This window comes from Malania oleifera, chromosome 5, assembly GCF_029873635.1.
Source record: "Malania oleifera isolate guangnan ecotype guangnan chromosome 5, ASM2987363v1, whole genome shotgun sequence".
In the NCBI taxonomy this organism is placed as follows: Eukaryota; Viridiplantae; Streptophyta; class Magnoliopsida; order Santalales; family Ximeniaceae; genus Malania; species Malania oleifera.
In genome coordinates, this window is record NC_080421.1 from 104239336 (window position 1) to 104263611 (window position 24276).

The window sequence follows — 24276 nt, forward strand, 5'->3', positions numbered from 1 at the left end:
CGTATTTCTAAGTTCGGGAAAAGGTAAGCGGATTTGTTTACATCAGTTATTTTAGAAAACTAAACCCCTAAAAAGTTAGCTTATGTTTATATGCACGTATTGACTGCTTATTTGCGAAGTTTCACCAGGTAAAAATGCCGATTTTACGATTTTACGGTTTTGGTAAAAAAATGAGGGTTTTGGCCTATGATTTCTAAACTTTTCAAAACTTCGTTATTTGCATTAAACTTAATGTAGGAGATGCATGAACCCTTTGTTTTCTATTTAAATGTTACTTTTCGAGTTATATACTATCTATAGTAGATTTTTGATCAAATGAGTGTGACATGATATGAAATGGAATTTACTGAATTTGTTTGAATACGTATATGAACTATGGGAACTGGAGTTCCATTTTGCGATCTGAAAATGTGGAAAACAGGTGCCGGCTATATACTGAGTTTTGTATGTGAAAAGGGTTAAATCGAGAATGTGTGCGCCGGTTTACACCATATTATGAATGAATGAGTTTGTGAAAATAATGGAACTGTACAGGTGATTTATGAATTGGAAACAAGTTAATTCATCTTATTTTAAATTGTATATATGATATTTGAAACCGAAGCTTATTACTATAAGAGCCTTAAAAAGCTCAATGTTTTTTGAGAGCCTTAAAAAGCTCAATGTTATATGAAAGTCTTAAAAAGTTCAACGTTATATGAAGCCTTAAAAAGCTTAAGTGCATGGTTCCATTGCTATATTTTGGATACAATGCAACCACACATCTGATTTTCAATATGGGTATCGAGATAGTTGGCTGGGTTGGAGTGTGCCACTGGTGGATTAATGGATCGAGTGGATTCAATCAGACTATAGTAAATCGCACAACCCACGCCAAGGGGTAGTATTGACATAGTTATTATTGTTTCTAAGATGGACGATGTTCTAAATATGCATATACATGATTTAAAAACTAAAATAGGCAAAGTCACAAGTTTGAGTACAGGACGGAGGGATTGTACAATGTATGGGCCTATACCCTACCCTAACCTCGGGACCTCTCGCTTGCAACGATGCTGAATTATCTTTTGCAAGAAATATATAAATATCTCCTATATTACAGTATTGAGAATATGCTTTATATCTAACTGCCTTCAACTGAAATAAATACATGTGGTCACACACTTATGTAATACCTCCCACCTTACTGAAAAGTGTCTCACCCCAACATACAACCTTTGTTTCAGGTCCTGCAGGACGTCGATCCTAGTTGCTAGAGGGACTTGGAGGGTCGTATTGTGTTTAACTTATGTAAGTGTTATGTATATGTAATAGACTTACTTCGGAACATCTTTTGGGGGATTGTAAGAACAAACTATGTTTTAAGTATGGACGTATGTATGAAATAAGTCAGTTAAAAACTTTGGTTTGTTTTATAGATTTTATATGAATGTTTATGTTTTTCCGCTGTGCATGAGATTACAGTTCAGTATAAAACACCCATATGTCCCTATTCAGGGCGGGTTGTATATGCATGTTTATCAGAGACAGGTGTATTATATAGGTGTAGTAGCACTCCGAGGTCGTATAAAGGGCTGGGGTGTTACACAAGGCGCCATATTAAACATTAGGCACACTAAAATTCTTTTGCTAAAAGCTATTCTCACTCTCCGAACCCCTTCTTTTTGGGGGTTAGCAAAGTGAATTTTTCCAATGTTGCACAATAATGTTGTCCATAACTTGAATACAACAAAAAAGTTCCAAACTATAGGAGATATCTATCAATAACAAAAGAAATGAGACTTAAACATAAAAATTGAATTTACCCATGTCATGTATGGTTCGTCGGTCAAACTCTTTTCTTGCTTTGGGAGTAAATTTCTGCAAGAATATAAATGTTAGCAAGACAATTACCTCTCCTTAGAAGCTAAGGAATAGCTTACGAGTCATCATAATATATTAATACCTTTAAGTCACCTTTTCTCAACTCACTTTTCTCAAATGGGACAACCCAAAATAAGACATTCCCAACTTGGCAATTTCTCTAATATAAACTAAATTTAAATTTAAAAGGCGCTACCACGAGTTAAATGGAATGATATATAGTTAGAGAGAGTTATTCATCCTCCTTTAAAACTTAAATTTATTTCATGATTTTGCCTTCAAGAAACTTGTCACGCATTTAGAGGCTCCTATTACAACAAAAGTGGCTTTGAGATTCTTGCTAGCTATACCTCCTTAGTTATTATCAAACGGCAGAGTCCAAAGGCAGTACTGCCAATGGGTGAGAAGAGAAAGTTCAATACAGGCTAAAAGCACAACTGGGAAGGCTTTAGGCGTAGGCAGCAGGATTTTCCACAAGGTAAGTTTCAATAAGCTTGTAGACGATGAGGAGTTTCTCGGTGTTGGCTTTGACCTCCTCTTCTTTTGGGCCTGCTTCTCCCGTCGTGTGGAACTCAATCTTGGTCTTCACCACGCTGCCTCCCCCCTGGCTGCAGTCCTCCACCTTCACCTCAAAAGAAATAGCCTCAATGTTGTCCTTCAATGGCTCCCCTTCAATCCACGTGTACTTGCATGAATTGTTGTCCTTGTCTAGCGCATCGAACCTCGGTTTCACGTAAGTTCCTGCACATATATACATATATTCATCATCATTAATTAAACAAAGTGAAAAATTATTAGAAATATCAGGTGTGTATCAATATTTCTCTTTATGAAAATTATACATACCGTCGGGGTTGTTGATTTTGATGGTGGTTCCGGGGCCTCCATCTCCATGGAGGATTTCAACGCTAGAGTTGGGGACGAGCTTCGGGACGAGGTTTTGGGCGTCAAGGATCAAGGCCTTGAACAGCCTTGTTGCTGCCACCGAAGAAGCGTACTCGTTGGTAATGCTGGTGACGCCCATCTCGATCTATCGGTGAATCGCCTTTGATGTATTATAGAGTGGGGCTCAGGGTTTTAATTTGTTTGTAGTTTGTGTTGAGATGGCTGGTGAGTGGGGGAAGCAGTGGCAGTCGAGCAGTATTTTATAGATTGATCTTTCTGCAGCTGGGGTTCAATAATTCAGCCATGGCGGGCGGATGTATCTGTCCTGATTTTATTTATTTATTTGTTTATCGCCGCCAATTTGGGAAGATGAACCAATTCTGAAGTTAAATTATTTGGACGATGGGACGCCGTCTGCATCACTTTTAACAAAAACACCTAAGCTATTATGCGTAACCTTGGAAGTATTATATACGGGGGTTGGGTCCGCCGGCCATGACGAGTGCCCGAATGCAGATTTGGAAAAAATGAAGTAATTCCAATGACTGGAATAATATATTTAAAGACAAAGTGTATAGTTTGCGGGGAGGATTTATCTCTTGAAACACAACCTTAATGTAAAATTCTATTATATTTACTTTAATTTCTTAAAATTCATCTAATCCCAAATAGAAAGTTTAGTTGATTAACTTCATTTTTATTAGTAACTACACTAATGTTATTTGAATAAAAATATGATTTTAAATTTTTAATGTGCATCTTAATGACATTTAGAGACCTGTGTGTTAGAGGTTTTAAATTTGAACTCTTGGAGAGGGTGAGAAAAGGTGTATGAAATAAGAAATGCAATCCCTTTGATTGCTTTACTCTTATTTTGTGTGCATCTAGTGGACTAAAAATAAATAATATGGTTTTAAGAAATTAAAGTGCCTAGCAAAAATAAAATTTTAAAACACATTAGAAAGACTTAACTAAGAGAAGATATAAATGAGTTGAAACATGGATCTTTGCCCCCAATCTGTAACGATCCAAAATTACTACCATTTTTTTTTAAAAAAAAAATAATAACTCTATACCTTTGATACCATGGTAATAATGATCATACAGTCATCCCGGACCCAGAGTGGGGTACTAGGGATACTTCTGTCTATATTCACATTCTATCTACGCAACGAAATCACAAACAGTAAAGTCGGAATATGATACAAGAATTCTTGTGCTATCATACATACATAATTTTGTTTCGCGAAGTACTATTTTAAATCCAGGTGTACAGAATATTTCTACATACAAGAACAACTCTCACCAACACTTACTTTCAACACACTCTCTATGCTCTGCCCTAGAGTTCTAAGCTCGGTCCTCTTGGGGTCCTGAAATATTAGAATAAATATCGGGGTGAGACACCTCTCAGTAAGACGGGATAAGTTATTACCGATGTGTGGCAGATGAGTTTTTACACGCATAAGATAACTGTTAATTTAATCCGTAATTGAAATACCATTTTAATATAAATACCTCACACCTACGCCTTTTAAAATATACATTTTCTATCTGAACATACTTCTCACTGTATTTAATAGTTTCTGTTTCTGTAAATCTATGTATATATATATATAACTGTGAAAATTTCCCTAGATGGATAACTGTAATCATGAATTAACCCCGCATGATCGGGTTGTGTGCCCCGTGGGCCGGATTTAAACATGGCTGGCCTATCAGGTTAAGTCAAACTATAATTCGTCTGTAGTACGATTGGCCTGCTCAACCTGATCTGGTCTACTAGGGAGCTCATCTACTCTCCTCTAAGGCACAATCGATTATCATTCCATACTCTATCTGAGATGTGTGGTTGCACTATTTATATTGTATTTGTTACGGTACCGTACTCTGTGTTCTATTTTGGTTCATGAGGGTTCTTATACTATATAATACTATTTCTGTATATTACTATTTTACCATGATTTTATGATAACTGTAATACCATGGTTCTGTAATAATTGTAATATCATGGTTCTATAAAAGCTGTAATATCATGGTTTTGTAATAACTATAATATTATGGTTCTATAAAAGTTATAATATCATGGTTCTGTAATAACTATAATATCATGATTATGTAAAAGCTGTAATATCATGGTTCTGTAAAAGCTGTTTAAGATTCTGAATTAAAACTCTATACTAAAACTAGTATTTCTTATGCAACACAATTTGGGGTAATACTCAGAATACTATAATCTGCATGAGAAAACTGTATTTTTTTTTTCTGAACCCCAAATTTATGAATTTTCCCAAATGTACACGACATGTAAAAAGTTATAAATTTCCATACCTATAAATTCATATCCTGTAATATTCAGAAAATCATATACTGATATCCTTTAATTAAAAACTATACTTTAACTGATAGAATTTCTAAAACTAATTGGAATAACTTATTACACTTACCAATTTACTAAGAGGATGCCTGCTAAAATCTCAAAGCCCACCCCCGCGGCGTTTGGAGTTCAAAACCCTGAAATCATATTTCTTCAATTCAATCAATTCAACCTCAAAATTATAATCATATTCATATTTTCTAGGCCCACACACTCTAATAACTGTTTAAACTGTAAAATAACTAATAATTCATTTCCTTTACCTCAGCCTTGGAGTGGTGTCTAGAATGCCTAAATAAAAAATTTGCTCCGATTAACTTAACAAGGGTCGACCCTAAAGCCTTATAGTGGTGTCTGATCGTCAATTTAAATAAGATTTGGTAAGAAAATGGAGAGAGAGAGAGAGAGAGAGAGAGAGAGAGAGAGAGAGAGCTCGCAGCTTTGGATGGAGGAGAGAGAGAATTTTTTTTTAGTTTTATCAAAATTTAAGTTGTAGGATTCTTATTTAAAGGCTACTGTCAGACGAAACTTTGTATTTTAGGCCTAGCGGTGATTCTCGTCAATTTGACCGGAGCAGAATTATGTTTTGAGGATCCCAAACACCACTCCAAAGTTGAGGTAAGGGTGTTAAATGTTGGTATTTGATTTATTAAATGAAGAATATGGGTTAAGAAATATTTAAATGATTATAACTGTGGGATTAAAGTTGATTGAATTGGGAAAAATGTAAATTTCAGGGTTTTGGTGTGAATGCTGCAGGCACGGGTTTAGGATCTCCGGGGACATTTCCTCGGGAAATTAGGGTCCTTGTGTTTGGGAATATGAATTTTAGATCTTACATTTGAATTTGTGTGAATTTGGATAAAAAGTAATATGAAATTATATTATATTTAGAATAAAAATACACGCAAATTTAAATTGAAAATTTAGAATTCATACTTTCAAATAATATCTAAATAAAAATTAAAATAAATTTTACAAAAACTTCTATATTTAAATGGAATGATATGATAGTTTCCACCAAATTGTCCTTATAGCATCCTCATACATTATATCATGATTTTGACTTGAGGCAACCCGTGATGTGGACACATTATAGTTGGGCACTACCGTTACAACGCTAGGCCATCCCATAGTCTTCAACCTACGACCCTCATTATATATCAAACACCAAAAGGCCCGAAGGCATGGATGCAGTACGAAATGGGTGAGACAAAATCGAAGACGACCTAAAATTAAAACACTTCTGGCCTAGGTAGGTTTAGGCGTAAGCAGCAGGGTTTTCCGCAAGGTAAGTTTCAATAAGCTTGTAGATCATCACGAGCTTTTCGGTGTTGGCTTTGACCTCCTCTTCTTTTGGGCCTGCTTCCCCTGTCGTGTGGAACTCAATCTTGGTCTTCACCACGCTGCCTCCCCCCTGGCTGCAGTCCTCCACCTTCACCTCGAAAGAAATTGCCTCAATGTTGTCCTTCAATGGTTCTCCTTCAATCCAGGTGTACTTGCATGAGTTATTGTCCTTGTCTAGCGCATCGAACCTTGGTTTCACGTACGTCCCTGCACATATATATATATATATATATATATATATATATATATTCATCATCATCAATTAAGCTAAATCTAAATCATATATGAGAAATTATTAGATATATTGGGTATATATATACAATTTTTTTCTCTGAATATTACTTATACATACCATCAGGGTTGTTGATTTTGATGGTAGTTCCGGGGCCTCCGTCTCCGTGGAGGATTTCAACGCTACAGTTTGGGACGAGCTTGGGGACGAGGTTCTGTGCATCGAGGATCGAGGCTTTGAACAGCCTTGCTGCTGCCACTGAAGAAGCAAACTCGTTGGTAACGCTGGTGACGCCCATCTCGATCTATCGGTGAATCGCCTTTGATGTTATAATTTGTCTGGAGTTAATTGTGTTGAGGTGAGATGGTGAGTGGGGGAGGCAGTGGTAGTGAAGCAGTATTTATAAATTGATCCATGGCAGCCGGGCGCATGTATATATGTCTGCAGATTTATCTTTTTAGTTTCTAATCGCCGCCGATTTGGAAAAAGGGACCAATTTTGAATACACAGAATTTTAATGTAATATTAATCTTGACTGTCGCACATCATCTGCGTCATTCAACTCAAAACAATCGTAATATATATTGTATATCCTTGGAAGTATGGGGGCTCCGTCAGCCATGGCGGCTGCATGAACGCAGATTTAGGAAAAAGGAATTTCAAAAGTCTTGGATTTCATTTTCTGGTAGTGGGACTTGAAGAAAGAAAGAAAGAAGCTTGGAGAGAAATTTTGCCCATTTCTGAATATCTAACTAATGAAATCAAACAATAGAAAGATAATAAATATAAAAAATCAAATTAGAATAAACTGAGCATAAAATCAGAATATTCTAACATATATTCTAACATCCTCCCTCAAACTTGAGATGAGGAAGTCAACTTGAGTTTGGAAACAAAATCAGGTAGCAGACTAGGTGGATGAGACTTTGTGAAAATATCGGTAAGTTGATCTTCGGAGGAGACAGATCGAAGATGTAAGTTGCCCTGCTGAAGGTGGTGCCAAATGAAGTGACAATCAATTTCAATATGCTTGATACGCTCATGAATGACATCATTGTGAGCGATTTAGATGGCGCTCCGATTATCACAATAAAGAGGGAAACTAGTCGTCTGAGGAGCACCCATGTTTGTCGAAAGCCATCGTAACCACAAAAGTTCAGTTGTAGTGTTAGCAAGGGCACGATACTCAGCCTCAGTATTGGATCGGGCAATAACAATTTGCTTCCTACCATGCCAAGAAATGAGAGAGGTGTCGAGTAAGAAACAATAAGCCGTGGTGGAGCGATGATCCCTAGGGTCACCGGTCTAGTCAGCATTATAATAAGAGCAGAGCTCAAGAGATGAGGGCGAAGAAAAGTGAAGGCCATGAAACAAAGTCCCCATGACATACCGTAAGATACGAAGAACGACAGCATAGTGAGTAGAGCAAGGTGCACTCACAAACTAGTTAACCAAGTGAACTGCATAGGAAATGTCTGGGCGAATAACAGTGAGATAGATGAGACAAACCGACTAGTTGTCTATACAGAGTAGCATCTAGAAGAGATTCACCATCAGTAGTAAGAAGCCTAATATTAGGCTCAAGTGGAGAAGTGCATGTTTTTTCTGTCAGTCAAGTTTGCTCGGAAAGCAAGTCAGACGCATATATACTTAGCCTAGGAGAGATAATTGTTGACTCTATGAGTCAAATCCTATTTTGATAATGAAAAATTATTTCATATTTGACCTGCACATTGAGATTTTGATTAAGATCATAACTTAGCATGCACGGAAGGAAAGCATGATATGGAAGCCACGAAGAACACGGAGTACATACCACTTGGCATATTCCATGGAATTAGAAGAGTAAAAGGATGAAGAAGCAAACTTCAAGATCTGCAATTGTAATGGGTATTTAGAGTTGATTGCATTCACATATTTCATATGATATAATTCGAAACTAAAATATCCTAGACTGACCTTAGGACTCACTACAAAAAAATTAGTTAGTGATGAAATTATTAGTGACGGATTCAATTTCGTCACTAAATGTGAGTATTAGTGACGGATTTGAGAGCTGTTACTAATACGGAACTATTAGTGACGAAATTGAATCCGTCACTAATAATTTCGTCACTAAAAACCGAAAAAAATCACAGGAAATAGTTTTTCCCGCAGAAATTATCCTGAAAAAATATTTGCGACGATTTGTACGGTATTAGTGACGAACTAGATCTGTCACTAAAAGATATTCATTAGTGATGAATAAATAACCGTCACTACTATTATTTTAAAAATAAATGAAAATTTTTGTTTTAGAGTATTAGTGACGAATGTATATATTCCTCACTATTTGCCCATTATTAGTGACGGATTTGAGCACTGTCACTAATACTTCCCGTATATAAAATGAATAATTTTTTTTTTATTTCAGAGTATTAGTGACGAATTTATATATTCGTCACTATTTACTCATATTCATTGACGGATTTGAGAACCATCACCAATACTTCCCGTATGTAAAAATAAATAAAAATTTATGTTTTAGAGTATTAGCGACGAATTTATATATTCGTCACTATTGCCCTAGTATTAGTGACGGATTTAAGAACCGTTACTAATACTTCCCGCATTTAAAAATAATCTCAATATTTTTGTTTCAGAGTATTAGTGAGGAATTTATATATTCGTCACTATTGCCCTACTAGTAGTGACGGATTTGAGAACCGTCACTAATATTTTTTGTATTTAAAAATAAATAAATTTTTTTGTTTCAAAGTATTAGTGACGCATTTATTTATTCGTCACTATTTTTCCATTATTAGTGACGGATTCGAGAACCGTCACTAATACTTTCCGTATTGAAAAATAATCTCAATATATTTGTTTTAGAGTATTAGTGACAAATTTATATATTCGTCACTATTGCCCCAGTATTAGTGACGAATTTGAGAACCGTCACTAATACTTCCCGTATTTAAAAATAATTTCAATATTTTTGTTTTAGAGTATTAGTGACGAATTTATATATTCATCACTATTGTCTCGCTAGAAGTGACGGATTTGAGAACTGTCACTAATACTTCCCGTATTTACAAAAGTAAATAATTTTTTTTTTTTCAGAGTATTAGTGACGAATTTATTTATTTGTCACTATTGCCCCACTAGTAGTGACGAATTTGAAAATCGTCACTACTTCCCGTATTTAAAAATAAATAAAAATTTTTGTTTCTGGGTATGAGTGACAAATTTATTTATTTGTCACTATTGCCCCACTAGTAGTGACGGATTTAAAAACCGTCACTACTTCCCGTGTTTAAAAATAAATAAAAATTTTTGTTTTAGAGTATTAGTGACGAATTTATTTATTCGTCACTATTGCTCCACTAGCAGTGACAATTATGGATTCGTCACTACTAGTTCTTTCATTAAGTTCGCCCCAATCTTCCTCTATTCCCTCCTTTGTCTTATCTCTTTCCCGTTCCTTTCCCGATCCTCCCCTCCGGATTCTCTTCTCTCCGATCCCCCTCCTTTCCCTCCTCCCTTCTTTCCTCCCTCCTTCCTTCTTCAAGCACATCACCACCTACACCTTCCTCGCCCAAGAGCCCTAGTTGGCAGAGCCCTCGGAGCCTCAGCCGCAGCCGCTGTCGCTGCTACTATCGTCGCCGAGTCCTCTACCTCCCAACCCTCACCCAAGAGCCCCAGCTAGCTGAGCCATCGGAGCCGTAGCCATCACCGCCGCTACCATCACCGTCAAGTCCTCTGCCTCCCAACCCCGCGTCCGGCTGCCCTCTCCCCAGTCAGATTTGGTTTTTTTTTTTATTAGATTTGGGTGATTTTTAAGTTTCCCAGTTGAGATCTGAGGATCTACATCATGCTATGGTTTTATTGTGTTAAATTCTTCTAATTTTTTTATTTTTCTTATAATTAGTTTGATAGTCTTGAGTTTGATTCTGATTGGATTATGGAGAAATCAATGTTAGGACATTCTAAGACTAGCTAGAGAAAGTTCTTGGTGACAATCAGTGCTATAATCCCATTTAAAGAGTCATAATTTTGCAAAAATTAAAATTTAGGATATGAATTCCATGCACCCAAATGGAGTGTTAAAATATTTCAAAATTTGTCCTCATTTAGTTTTAAAATATTCTTGGGTTTTCTAATTTTTTTGGAAACTTAAATAGGTCAAAATTTGGACCGAAAAAATCTACTTCTTTCAATAAAATAAAATAAATGCAAAGATATTACAAATATTAGATAAAATTATCAAACACCCATTATGTCTATATATAATTGAGACATAGAGAGTACCTTTTTTCTTCTTCTTGATATTGATATTGATATGTATTATTGATAGCAATTGACTCCGTGTTTGGAAAGCTGGAAAGTTATTTAGAAAGTTTGGACTCTTTTTCATGGTGTCGCCTAGAACTCACAATGGGAAAGGGGAAAAGGAAAAAAAAAAAAAATTAAAGAATATATATGAGATACATGTTGTTTGACATCGGTACAAACCTCTAATTGATAAAAAAAAAAAAAATTTGAAAATTTTGATCATATTATTTGTTAGCTTTGGTATATTCCCGAGAGGGGGGGGGGGTGAATTGAATTTTAAAACTTTTTCCTAAATTTGACCTAAATAGCAGTTGTACATTCACAACCTAGGTTTGTCTATGCAGTTCCAAATGCGTAGATAAATATAATGTTCGGAAATTAAAATCATACGCAGCATTCACCAACTATAACATACATGTGTAGGAATATAAATTGCAGAAAGATAAATAGTGCACACAAGATATGTTAACGGGGTTCGACCAACTGTGCCTACGTCCCCACCTCTAACTCGCAAGCCCGAGGATTCCACTAATGCTCACTTAACGGATGGAGCGGCACCGGTTACAACCAGGTCAATTAGCATAGGGCTGACCTCAACCTTTACAAATTCTCTTTGCGCGGCGGAAAAGGCTCTAGGTCAAATTCATAGGGTTGACCCCAACCTGATCCTTCCGAACTAGATCAAACCCCCTCAGGCCATGCCTAGAAATACAACAATATTTTTCACAAAATAATCGGTACAGTGATTATGATTCTCAAGTAAAGCAGATATGTACCAAATACACACCGTATAATCAATCAACCACACATCAATTATATAGGTAATGTAAGCTCAGTGATGTGAATATATGTGCAAATAACGCTCAACAAGATATGATCACAATGATGTTCAAGAGTGTTCTAAGCAAGTTATATCTTTGAAACAAGTTAAATGAAATCTCAATAGCAGATCAGGGTTGCAAAGATATTACTCAAATATTCAAACTTAACTCAAAAGATTTTCCTTCAATGTAATGAGCACAAAAGTAGTTTGAAAATATTTTAGCTTATAGAAAAATATTTTCCACACCAAAATCAAGCTATAGGAATCTTTGCAATGAAAAGGCAAAGATCCTTAACCTACTAGGTTTTTCCCAACACAAGCTTTATTAAATAAAATCGGTGGAAAAACCGTTCTTAACTCCCAAAAATCAATACCAATCAACCAAGAAAAGTAATGGGAGTATGAGCAATAATACTAAGCAATAGCCCAAGCAAGAACTCTCACAAAGTTAAGATTAATCATTGGAATGAAGGTATGAGAGTATTTGGAAGTATTATAAGCAAAATAGGATTTTGGGTTTGAGAGAATTTTGGCTAATGATTTTTTTTAATCTCTCTTTAATCCACATAAATGAACCTATATTTATAGACAAGGTAAAAAATATAGTCGTTTGGGATCTATTGGGTATTATTAGATAAGTTAAAAAAATGCTTAAGCACTATTATTAACCCAAATGAACTCAATTTTATCTCGGTTAAAATATTTTTAACCCGGCGATGTTCAGGTGGCTAAACACTGGTTCGGTCGCCCGAATAGACACAATAATAAAGGCCCTTAAAATTTGTTTGGCAGCCTGAGTTTCAATTTGGTGGCCCGAAACAAAGTCAGAAACATCTCTTCGTACATTCAGGCGCACGGTCAAAGGTTTAATGGCCCAAACTCATGTGTTTGGTCGCCCAGGGCTCAATTTGAACTAAACAGTACGGTATCCTTAAATGGTGGAATGTCCTTTTCAGATGGTTCAGGCGCCCGTGGAAGGTATGCACAAAATGGTTCGGTCGCCAGAGAGCCTAAGTCAACTGTTGACTTCTCAACAGTTCGGGCGCCCGAGGAGTTTTGAACTCTTGGGATTCGGTCACCCGATCTCTCTCAATTTACCTAATAATGTTCAATTTAAGCACAAATTTAACACTCTTGTATTTTTTGTGATATATGTGAGAGTGTTGGGACCTAGAATCATACTAGGGTCTTATTGAGACCGTTTTGAGATAGTCCCAAAAATCCGGCGTCGGTCGACCCTAAGGTCATTCGGTCCCTATGGTCAAACTACGGTCTTTTTGAGCTTACAATTACCTACATGCATGACATGCAGAGATTGTTACAGACTAATATAGATTATTATAGACAAAATTTAAAACATAAATGCATTTATAATAATAATCTTCTTCTTCTTTCTTCTGCCCTTCGGATTCTCCATGGAGTATGATCTTTAAGTCTTTCAGGCTTCCAACAATCCGTTTTCATGTGTGTGTACTGAAATAACGACATGTTCAAGTACTAGGCACACATATTAGTAATATGCAGTTTTTCATAATCAAAACCAGAGATCGGACTCAAAAAGTCAACATTATTTTAATCAAAATTATAATGATTAGAACATATAAAATATTTTTACTTTTCTTGTTGTTGTAATAAAAGACCATAACATTAACATTTTGAGGTATAAAAATTTTTCTTTTGAAATTGGATTCGAATTTTCAAAAGTTTCATTTGATTAATCAAAAAATACAGATTGATGTTTTAAATTTAGTAATGATACTTTTTATTAAATATTTTTTCAGGTATATTTTTTTTTCTTTTTTTGGTCAATTTAGAACTGATACTTTGATTGAATGCACAAACCATTCAAACTTGACTCAAATTTTGACTACTGAAATAAGTCTTAAAAACACCAAACCAACCAAACGCACTTATAAATTAAATCCTATAACTCAAAAATGTTTACATTGTTATTAGCTGAAATTTCAGTTCAAAAATTTTATGCTGCACATGTTGATTGGATTAGAAATTTGATAAGAAAGGAATGAGAAAAAATAAAATAAAATGAAATATGAATTATGGCTTACCGTAAAGTCTTTATAATTTTTTAGGAGATGAAAAAAAAGAAAGATTATTTGGCAATACTGCCATAATTAAATGAAAATTATATGACAATCCAAAAGAATAAGGTATATATATATATATTTATAAATTCTAGAGTACAAATATAAACAAATAGAATATTGTTTAGGAGTTCAGCTAGGACTTAGGTGAAATTGGGCTTGTATTCATGTAATTAACAAAATAAAATTTTGGCTCCAATTGGGTTCCAATTTGGGTATTAGGATTGAAATTGGGGCTTGGGTTTAGGTGTCACCTATTTGGGGTTTGATTTAAGGGCTAAGGTTTGAGTCATGATGGCTTTTTTTTTCCTCTCTATATTTGCAATTTGTTTTTATAAAATTTCTAAGAAAACCAAGCAATTTTGATTTAGTTAGGTTCTTTTTTAAGTTCTATTTTGATGGTTCTAGAAAGGAAAGCAAAGGAAAATTTCAAAGAATTCACATATTTGTGTTTGGTTATCAAGAAATGTGAGAAAGAAAATAATAAATATACTAAATCTATGAGCAAAATTTTGATTTTACATATAATTAATATTTAGTTTCCCTTACTTTTTAGTCAATAAAACAAAATTTGATTATTGGTAGTATTTAATAGAGAAGGAATATACAAAGGAAAATAAATTTTCTCCTTACTTTCCTTTCCTTTCCTTTCTTTTTTCCCAAACAATATTCTTGATCCAAATAGACCCTTAATATTTTAGGTGAATTTATTCTTACAATTTTCAATTTGAACTAAGTTCATTTAATTTAATCTCCATTGTAAATTGAACTACTGAAATACATGCTTTTGTTGAACGCCAACTGCATGGCTGATGCAGTACATTGTGAATTGCATGCTGGTAGTGGATTTAGGTTCTCGCATGCTCAAACTGACTGGTATTTGCATGATGCGTATTATTGTGATTTGTTTACTTGAATCTATCAAGTTTTAGTGCATGATTTTTTTGGGATATGTCCAATTTACAGACGGCATGCTGCCGAAATTTTGTTAAAGTTTTTCCATAATAAAACTTTGTACAAAGAAATGTATGCATGTTCAGTTAAAACTTAAAGTCATTCTAACTCGTGCCTCTCACGTGTTGAAATTCATAAGGAAAGAGGCGATCTTAGGCTTATAATTGAAAATCTAAAACACTTGGCTAAGAACAACAATCTTAAGTGTACAGTGACAGGTCAAGAACTAAATGCCATATGAAGTAAAATGTCAAATTAATTACTATCATTTCATGTATTCATTGAAGTTTAGACCCATCCCAGAACTGTTACTATACATTCATACCTAATCGTACATGTGAGACAAATCAATTGTAATAACCCAAAAAAAAAAAAAAAAAAAATGAATAATAATAATAATAGTTAGTATTAAAAAAAAGAAAGTGTTTCTCTGTTAGGATCCTTGATTCCATGTTTGATGCCTAAGAAAGACCTTGTCTAAGCGAGTGCTCAGAGACCATTGCGGCTCAGTCGCTCCCTGGAGGTCGGTCTGGTCAAAATGGAATTTCTTAAGATAAATAGGGTAGACACTGTTTATATACGTAAATAAGTACATAAAATAATGTTTTGACTGACATAATTTGTAGAAATATATGATAAAATAATAATAATGTAAGTATCATATGCGGGGCCCACAAGACTGTGTGGGGCCCACATGAGTTCCAAAGCCGTATGGAGGTTTACACGAGTCTCAAAGCTATTTAGGATGCATAAAATCGTATAAGAATTATTCGAGTTACGTAGGATCCATTCGGGTCTCGAAGTTGTGTGGGGCCCACAAGACCGTGTGGGGCCCACATGAGTTTTCAAAATTCAAATTTAATTCTTGTTCAAAAATAAATAATAAAATAAATAAATACTCAAAATAGTTTAAAAGTAATAACAATGATAATAATAATGATAATAATGATTAAGAAAAATAATAAAATAATAAAATAATTAATTAACTAATTGCTTAATTAATTAGGTAAGTGATTAATTAAAAATTTATTTAATGGGAATGGTGGCAAGCACTCCCACATGGCCTCCATCCCCATCCCATACTCAACCCATACCTTGCCCATCCCTTGCCCATTCTTTAATTTTAAAAAAATTATAATTTCACCCATCTCCCCACACTTTTATAAATTCCATTTCTTCCCCAAAATTTTCCTATAAATAGGGAGCTCTCAACCTTCATTTTTCACAACAATTTTCTAAGGAAGAGAAGGATTAGTGAGTGAAAGAATTTGTGGTGGAGTGAGAATTTTGAGTAAGTTCTCACTCACCCTGTAACGTCCCTCAATTTCTTAACATAAAATATCACATAATAAATAAAATGGTCAACCCGAACCCGTGGGTAGCGGGGACACCTGTCATACACAGCGGAAAACCTAGCAGCAGCACACATAAAATCGCAAACATCCACTCATAAAATATAATACCAGAGCATTCTATACATCCTCACATACATCCAAATATCTCTAGGGTCAAACACAAAATAACTCTGACACTATTACAAAATCTTACCCTTCTCACAGGGTAATCTCACTAGCTCAACGGCGGCCCTGACCCGCCAGTCTCTCAGGAGCTCCTGAAAAATTAATTAAGTTTGGGGGTGAGACACTTCTCAGTAAGGGAAAATAAACTAAATACAGCTGTGTGGCAACATGAATATTTAATGCATTTGTACGTATACAGTACATTTCATAATTCTATAAACATAATCATATCGTACTGGGTAAACATATATTTTCACATCTGTTAACAAATCATATCATACATAAAATCATCTGTTATAACTGTAGTACTGAAAACAAACCCAGGATGACTAGCTAGCTGGTGTCATGTATTACCCCCCATGACGGGTTGTGCAGCCTGAAGGCGGGACCCGACAATGGTTGGCCGACCACTGCCGAATCAAATATGTCTGTAAGTACGATGAGCCCGCCACACCCTGGTCCGGACTGCCAGGTGGACGTCCACACTCTACTGAAAGCCACATCGACTATCCATCTCCCATCCCCTCGTGGGACGGTAGCACTAATAAGGCCTCGTGCCAAAATGAACCCATAGCTACGGTACCGAGCTCCTGGTCTGAACTAAACTAACATCCTGGTTGTGAAAACATATAATACATGATCATACGTAACATCATTACGGCCTCGTGCCGAAAACATAGATACGGCCTCGTGCCGAAAATATAAATACGTGGCCTCGCTCCAATAACATAAATACGGCCTCGTGCCGATAACATAAATACGGCCTCGTGCCGATAACATAAATATATGGCCTCACGCCAAAAACATAAATACGGCCTCGTGCCGATAACATAAATATATGGCCTCGCGCCAAAATTATTTCAGGTATATATATACTGAAAATATCTCATTTATCACACAATCGTCAAAACCATCACAACATAACTCATATTTTCATAAATGCCTGAAATCATGCTTGGTTCGTAAAATCTTTCACATCATAATACATTTCACATAAAATAATATTCATGCCACACATATGCTGTTAAAAGTCATACTTCATATTCTAAAAACGTGAATTATTTACATCTTATACATACATATACATTTTAATCATCATAGCAGTATTTTCCCAATCGTACATTTCATGCGTAATACACAATATAACATATGCTTTTCTGAAAATAAATTTACTCATAATCAATAATAATTTGTATGAAAAATTACTGCTTTAGTTTATTCCCTTACCTGACTATTAAGAAATTCCTTAGGACCCAAAATTTCATGCCCTTGGCGCCCGAAATTTAATTCCTGCAATTTACATTTTTCCCCAGATTTATTAATCTATTTCTCCAAAATAATACTCATCTAGCCTTCCTTAGGCTCCATATACCTCAAATTAATATTTAAACTATTATTTAATATCCCTACTTAATTTTTCAAATTTTGCCTGCGGGTCCCAAAATTACACCCGCAGCGCTCACCCGAGCCCTAAATTTCAGAAATCCTATTTCAGTCGCAGATGCTTAATATTTTAGCATTTCTAAATTAATGCTAATTAATTAAAAATAAGCCCCTTAATAATCGCCGCACCCCAAATTTGGAGTTTTGGCCCGACACCCCCACGAGAATTTCGTCCCACTAGACTTGTAGAGAATCATCCCTAGATTCTCGTGGTGGTGTCCGTTCGTCAATTGGGCTTATATTTTGCAAGAAATTAAAGAAAAAGGGGGAAATGGCTTACCCCAGGGAATATGCCTACGCCGCTCCTACCACCGATCCGCTCCAGTAGAAATGACGGCAGCAACGAATGGAGTCTAGTGGTATTTTCGGATTTTCGATCGGGCGAAAATCCATCACGAAATCAAAAAGAGAGGGAGAGAGAACGTGAGGAGAGAGAGAAGACCTGCGCTGTTGCAGGAAAAAGGAAATAAAAGAAGAAGAAAAGAAAGAAGAAGAAGAAGAAGAAGAAGAAGAAGAAGAAGAAGAAGAAAAAGAAATCCTGAAGCTGGAAGCTTCAGGATGTAATAATGTTAATAATAATAATAATAATAATAATAATAATAAATATATATTTAATTAATATTAATAATAATATATTTTATTAAAAAAAATTAAAAATAAAAATAAATTTTAATTAATTTTTTTTCTTTTTCTTTTTCTTTTAAATTCGATTAATTAATTAATTATTTTTTTTTCTTTTTTTTTTAAATTCGTTTAATAATTAATTAATTAATAATTATTATTATTTTTAATTATTTATTTTTATTTTTATTTTTATTTATTTTTTTGAAATCAATCCACTAATATTTTATATCTCTTTTTGGGGTTTTTACACACCCACTCTTTCCGATCTCATATCTTAAAGATAGTTATTGTGTTCGTAGCACACGGTAAAAGAAGAAGGTAAGTAAATTTTGATTATGTTAGTTTCTTTTTATTTTAAATTCATACCCGAGTTTATTTTGTACGTAAATTTTAATTATGTCAATTAGTTCCACAAAATTTTCATGAGTTTATTTTCACGCATATTTAATTATACCAGTTCTATCTTTAATATACTTGCATCTATTTTTGGGTTAAGAAATGTTCCAATCCTCTCGGGTAAATTTTCAGCATTTCTTTCTATTCAAAAATAAAATTATATATATATTTTTAACACAAAAATTGTGTGGCATGAGTTTATTTCTACGTTACATTTTTTTTATGTAAATATGAGTAAAGATGAGATTTTCACGATATTATTTTAAATTGCATAAATGATAATAAGATGATTTTCAAACCCCTTATGGCAACGAAAGTTCAAAGTTACAGATGCTCGGTACCGCAGCTTAAAGTTTATACGGATCAGAGTGCACCCACACTGTTTACAGAGTGGTTATTTATGTTAGTGAATTTCTCCTGAGTGCACACCTGGTTCCGGACCAGGACTTAATAAGGAAAATCTCACTTAAAGTTTACGTACGTTGATTTAGTTTGGTCGGCTAGCCAGCTAAGTCCAGTCTTCGGACCGCACAACCCAGTCATGAGGGTAAACATGACTTACGGCAAACAGGCCTAAGGGTGGTTTTTTTTTTAATATATGTTTATACATTTAATTACGTGTACAAAGTTACTGATGATTTGAAGGAAAAGTGTAAGTTTACGTGAAAAGGCTCATTTTGGTGCTTAAATGACGATCTAAGGAAAACGTATAAAGAAAAGTATATGTGTGTTTATCATTAAATATTTTTACAGTTAAAAGTTTAATTTAGCAGTTATAGTATATGATTGTAAAAATTTACTGCTGAAATTGATGACAAAAGTTTTATGCAGAAATTTTTAAACTTATGTTTATTCTAAAAGCAGTCTTGAAGTTATAGTATTAAATATTGTGTTACGAAATTCTTTAAAAGCTCATTTTGGCCACACACTAATAATAATCTTATTTACTTACTGAGCGTCGTCTGACCCCAATCATATTTTATTTCAGATAACTCTGAAGGACATGTCGGAAATCAGGCTTAGCAAGCATGCGGGTGGGGATTAGAAAAATAAAGATTAATTAGAAATATAGTATGATTTCAGATATTTACGTTTGTGTAATTTTCTTCTTTTGAAATAAGTGATTGTAACATGAATAATTAGCGCTCTGGTTTGAATAAAGTTGAGTTTATTTGCTTCCGCTGTAAATCAGTAGTAAAAAGTTAATATCCCAGGCCCCTCGGGGTCGGGGTGTTACATCAATTGTTATAATTCAATTGATTATTAGTCATACAATGTTGACTAATAATCACTTGAGCATGTTAATTATGTATTTCATTTACGATTAGTGATGTTTGTATTTCAACCATTCTTGAATTGTCCAATGTGGACAGTTCAGGAAGTTGTATTTACATTGTTGTCATCGTTCACGCTTTGTCAATTGTCATTATGTATTTCGAGCGCGTCTTTACTTGTGTTCTCTGGATGCATAGTGGGGTGTCATGACAATTTGTTAGTGATGGAAAACTAGCAACATGTTTACTTCCTCCATCTCGTGTACTTGGAGAGACATGGGGAGATGCTGCCGAAATTTATAATGACTACGATGAAGAAATTTGAGCGATTGATCACAATGTAAATGAGACATTCCTAAATGGGATAGCATCCGTACCCTTTAGAGTATGATGGTTGATTATAGGATTGACGATGCATGCGTTATAAACATTATGAGAACTAGAATAATAACACCATTTACTTGAACATGTTATAGGATAATTAATGAACATGGATAAGAGTTGGATGAACGCTCGGGGTAGGTTTTTGCCAAAATATGTGAAAGGGGTACATGTTTTCATAGAGTTCGCGCGTCTTTGTGGAGACAAAGCAAGTAGAATAAGGTGTCCTTGCAAGAAATTCCAAAACATAACATTCAAACACATTGATTTGGTCCATTCATATTTATTAGACTTTGAAATGGAGAAAAGGTACACAACATGGGTGTTCCACGGTGAAGATTACGCAGTTCAGAGGGATGATGATAATGATGAAGATGAGGGGGAAAATATAGTAGGTGGTGATACATGTTCGGAAGGGGTAATTGAAATGTTAGGTGACTTGCAAAGGGGGATTGCAATGGACACGGGCGATATCGGTGTGTCGTGTACTAGTGATGAATCTACTTCAGCAGGTACCATACCTTGCGATCCTAGTACATTGAATCAACTTGGTAAATCATTTTCTAATTTCATAAGGGATGCACGAGTGCCACTATATCCAAACTGTAGTTGTCAAAATTAGAGTTTCTGATAAAGTTGCTTCATGTAAGGACAATGCATGGGTTATCTCATAGTGCATTCAACATACATTTAAGTCTCATTAAGGCAGCACTGCCTGATGGTGAAACACTTTCGAAGTCTTTTTATGAGGCAAAGACATACATGCGTGAATTGGGTCTCAGTTACACTCTAATACATGCGTGTAGGTATGATTGTGCACTCTTTTATCATGAACATGAAAATGCGAACGAGTTCCCAGAATGTGGTGAACCGAGGTATACAACTAATTAGAAGAAGGGTAAAAAGATTCCTAAAAAAGTTTTGCGATATTGTCAATTAATCCCACGATTGCAACGATTGTATATGTGCAAAAGGACTGCTACAGATATGAGATGACATCAAGAGAAACGTCTTCAAGATGGAAACACCCTTAGCCATCCAACGGACTTCGAAGCTTGAGCTAATTTTGATAAAATGCATCCGTGACTTGCTAGTGATCCTCGCAACATCAGACTTGCCCTTGCTTCAAATGGGTTCAATCCTTTCGGGAACATGAACAACCCGTATTGTAACATCCTCAAAATTCTTACCATTTTTTTTTTATGTGTATATACATTCATACCTAAGCAGCGGAAACACAAATCATATAACCATTTATATATATACTATACAATACCAGAATCCAGTATGTACAAGCCATGACCATACAAAATAAACCCTTCCAGCATCATCTACCTTAAAAATACAAAACTCTGTCATAACTCACCCTACAATGGGGTAATCAAGTAAACTTCCTATTCGCGAGCCTAATCTGCTCGCTTAGCTATCTCACCTAAAAAATGGTAAAGTAATGGGGTGAGTCGACACTCAGTAAGTGGAAATATGCTATTACTAGTGTGTGGCAACTAAGTTAGGAATACTGTTTAAATAACAACTAAACTGTATTACGATAGCAAATCTGTAAAGCATATCTTTCTTTTCACAATTTAAAGTATAATTGTATCATCTGTGTTTTCTACTCTTCATACTACTAATATCATACTATACTCATCATATATTGTAAAACTGTATACATATACATATATCCCTAAAATTTTGTATGTCATGATTTGACCTCTCATGACAGGGTTGTGCAGCCCGTAGGCAGGACTTAACCTGGTCGGCCCTCCAGGTAAGTCACTATACTCTACACTACCTCAGTCCGGCCAAATTGCATACTCTCCTAGGCGGGGGACTAGCTGCTACCTCATCAAACCGGCCCCCTCAACCCAGCAAACTGGGGAGCTGCATACTCTCCGAGCACGACTGATGGTATCCACACACTATCTGAGATATGTGGTTGCACTCTATCTTTATCTAACAATGGTACCGTCTTCTATATTCTTTATCTATATCTGTCTATAATCTTTTCTCAGGGATCTGATATTATATATATACATATATACTCTTTTACTATTTTCATCATGTTTCCAAAATTACCATAACGCTATTTTTCTATACTGTAAATACTGTAATCTCTGTATACTGTACCTGTAGCATCTTGATGCTATCTCTGTATATTTGTCTCTATTCTCCATCTATATACTCTGTCTATATACTCTGTATGTTATGGTAATAGGAAACATGGCAAACTATAAACACTATATATGTTGTTCTCTATAAAACTGTAATAAATATACTGCTTTGAGTAAAACTGTATACATATATATATATATATATATATATATATATATGTTTTATGAAACTATTCGTATAAAAGTTGTATATATATGTATATCTTTCTGTATAATCTCTGTGAATATATGGCTATATTTGTATATTCTGTATAACTTCATATACTAGAAAAATTATATCAACTGTATATACTGTCTATATCTGTGTACTCAGTATAGTATGATATACTGTGAAAACTATATAAGTTCTTCATCACATAAATATCTAGTTAGGCCACACAAACATTTAAAACTCATATTCTGTAAAACTAGGTAATAAGTTGGTATATACATATATGTAAAATCTCTGTTAACATTATAACAGTTCCTAGCATAGCATATTTCCCTTACCTTAACTCTGAAAAGCCCCTATTAAATTCTGGCCCTAAACTCACAGGGTTCCTAGCACAACATTCTGAAAACAATATCCCCCAGAACAAAACATCAGTATTTTCTTACCTACAACATTTCTCATAACTACAAGGAAGGCATATTCTGAATAAAATACCTTACCTTGAATTTGGGATGAATTTCAAATCAACTTTCCCCACGATCTACTCCAGTAGACTTGCAGAGAACTTTGCCAGGAGCATCGTGGTGGCCTCAGATCTTCAATCCTGCGAGAAATGGGGCCAAGATCGAAGAGAGAAGAGGAGAGAGTCGTAGGAGAGAGAGAGAGAGGAAAGGGTTTGCACTGAAATTTGATAAAAATCCGAGTTTCATCTATTTATAGGACTGGATTCGTCGACAAGACACGTCACCTCGTCGACGAGTCCTTCAATAATTTCATCGACGAACTTCCTCCCTCGTTGACAAATTTCAAATAGTCCCAAAAACCCTTCTCGGTATCTTCTCGTAGACGAGGCATGGCTTCGTCGACGAGGTCCTTTATGCACTCTTCAATGAATTCCCTGTGCTCGTCGATGAGGCCCTGTGTAAAAATCTCGGGTTGTTACATTCTCCCCTCCTTATAAAATTTCGTCTTCAAAATTTACTATTTGTATCTCTATCTATACACTCCATCATTCAGTAAAGGAAAAATGTCTACTTATTTTATTTCTTGCCCTCACTTGTGGCGGAGGAATACCGTGGTTACATTTATGTTTTGGGAAGTCACACATATAAAACTAAAAACTATCTACTAACTAAAATCAATACATGTACCTGCAAAAGAAATTTATCTAACTATTATACTTTACCTGAGTACCTCTATGCCTCTTGGAACAACTGCGGGTATCTCTGTTTGATTTGCTCCTCAAGTTCCCAAGAAGCTTCCTCTATAGCGCGATTCTTCCACAAAACTTTTACTAAACGAATTTCTTTAGTACGCAATACTTGTGTCTTTCTGTCTAAAATCTGTACTGGTGTTTCTTCATAAACTAATGAATCTTTCAGCTCTATCTCTGCATAACTGATTATGTGGGATGGG

The 24276-nt window shown here is 35.0% G+C and overlaps 2 protein-coding genes across 2 annotated transcripts; both read right to left on the reverse strand.

Annotated features, from left to right (window-relative positions):
- Nucleotides 1-2098: 2098 nt before the first annotated feature.
- LOC131155268 (major allergen Pru av 1-like) lies at nt 2099-3676 on the reverse strand. Its single transcript, XM_058108298.1, has 2 exons — nt 2710-3676; nt 2099-2604 (listed from the first exon to the last, which is right to left on the reverse strand). The coding sequence occupies exons 1-2, from the start codon at nt 2885-2887 to the stop codon at nt 2312-2314; spliced, it is 471 nt and encodes a 156-aa protein (XP_057964281.1). The 5' UTR covers nt 2888-3676; the 3' UTR covers nt 2099-2311.
- Nucleotides 3677-6037: 2361 nt separating this feature from the next.
- On the reverse strand, nt 6038-7326 carry LOC131155269 (major allergen Pru av 1-like). The gene is made up of 2 exons (XM_058108299.1): nt 6825-7326; nt 6038-6679 (listed from the first exon to the last, which is right to left on the reverse strand). Exons 1-2 carry the CDS (start codon nt 7000-7002, stop codon nt 6387-6389), a joined length of 471 nt encoding a protein of 156 aa, XP_057964282.1. The 5' UTR covers nt 7003-7326; the 3' UTR covers nt 6038-6386.
- Between the last annotated feature and the right edge of the window lie 16950 nt (nt 7327-24276).

Excerpts from the sequence above, each read along its gene's own strand:
- LOC131155268 (XM_058108298.1), bottom strand. The coding sequence starts at position 2,887 with ATGGGCGTCACCAGCATTACCAACGAGTACGCTTCTTCGGTGGCAGCA. Across the intron at positions 2,605-2,709 it reads CAAAATCAACAACCCCGACG|GAACTTACGTGAAACCGAGG; the intron begins GTATGTATAATT and ends ATATATGTGCAG.
- LOC131155269 (XM_058108299.1), bottom strand. The coding sequence starts at position 7,002 with ATGGGCGTCACCAGCGTTACCAACGAGTTTGCTTCTTCAGTGGCAGCA. Across the intron at positions 6,680-6,824 it reads CAAAATCAACAACCCTGATG|GGACGTACGTGAAACCAAGG; the intron begins GTATGTATAAGT and ends ATATATGTGCAG.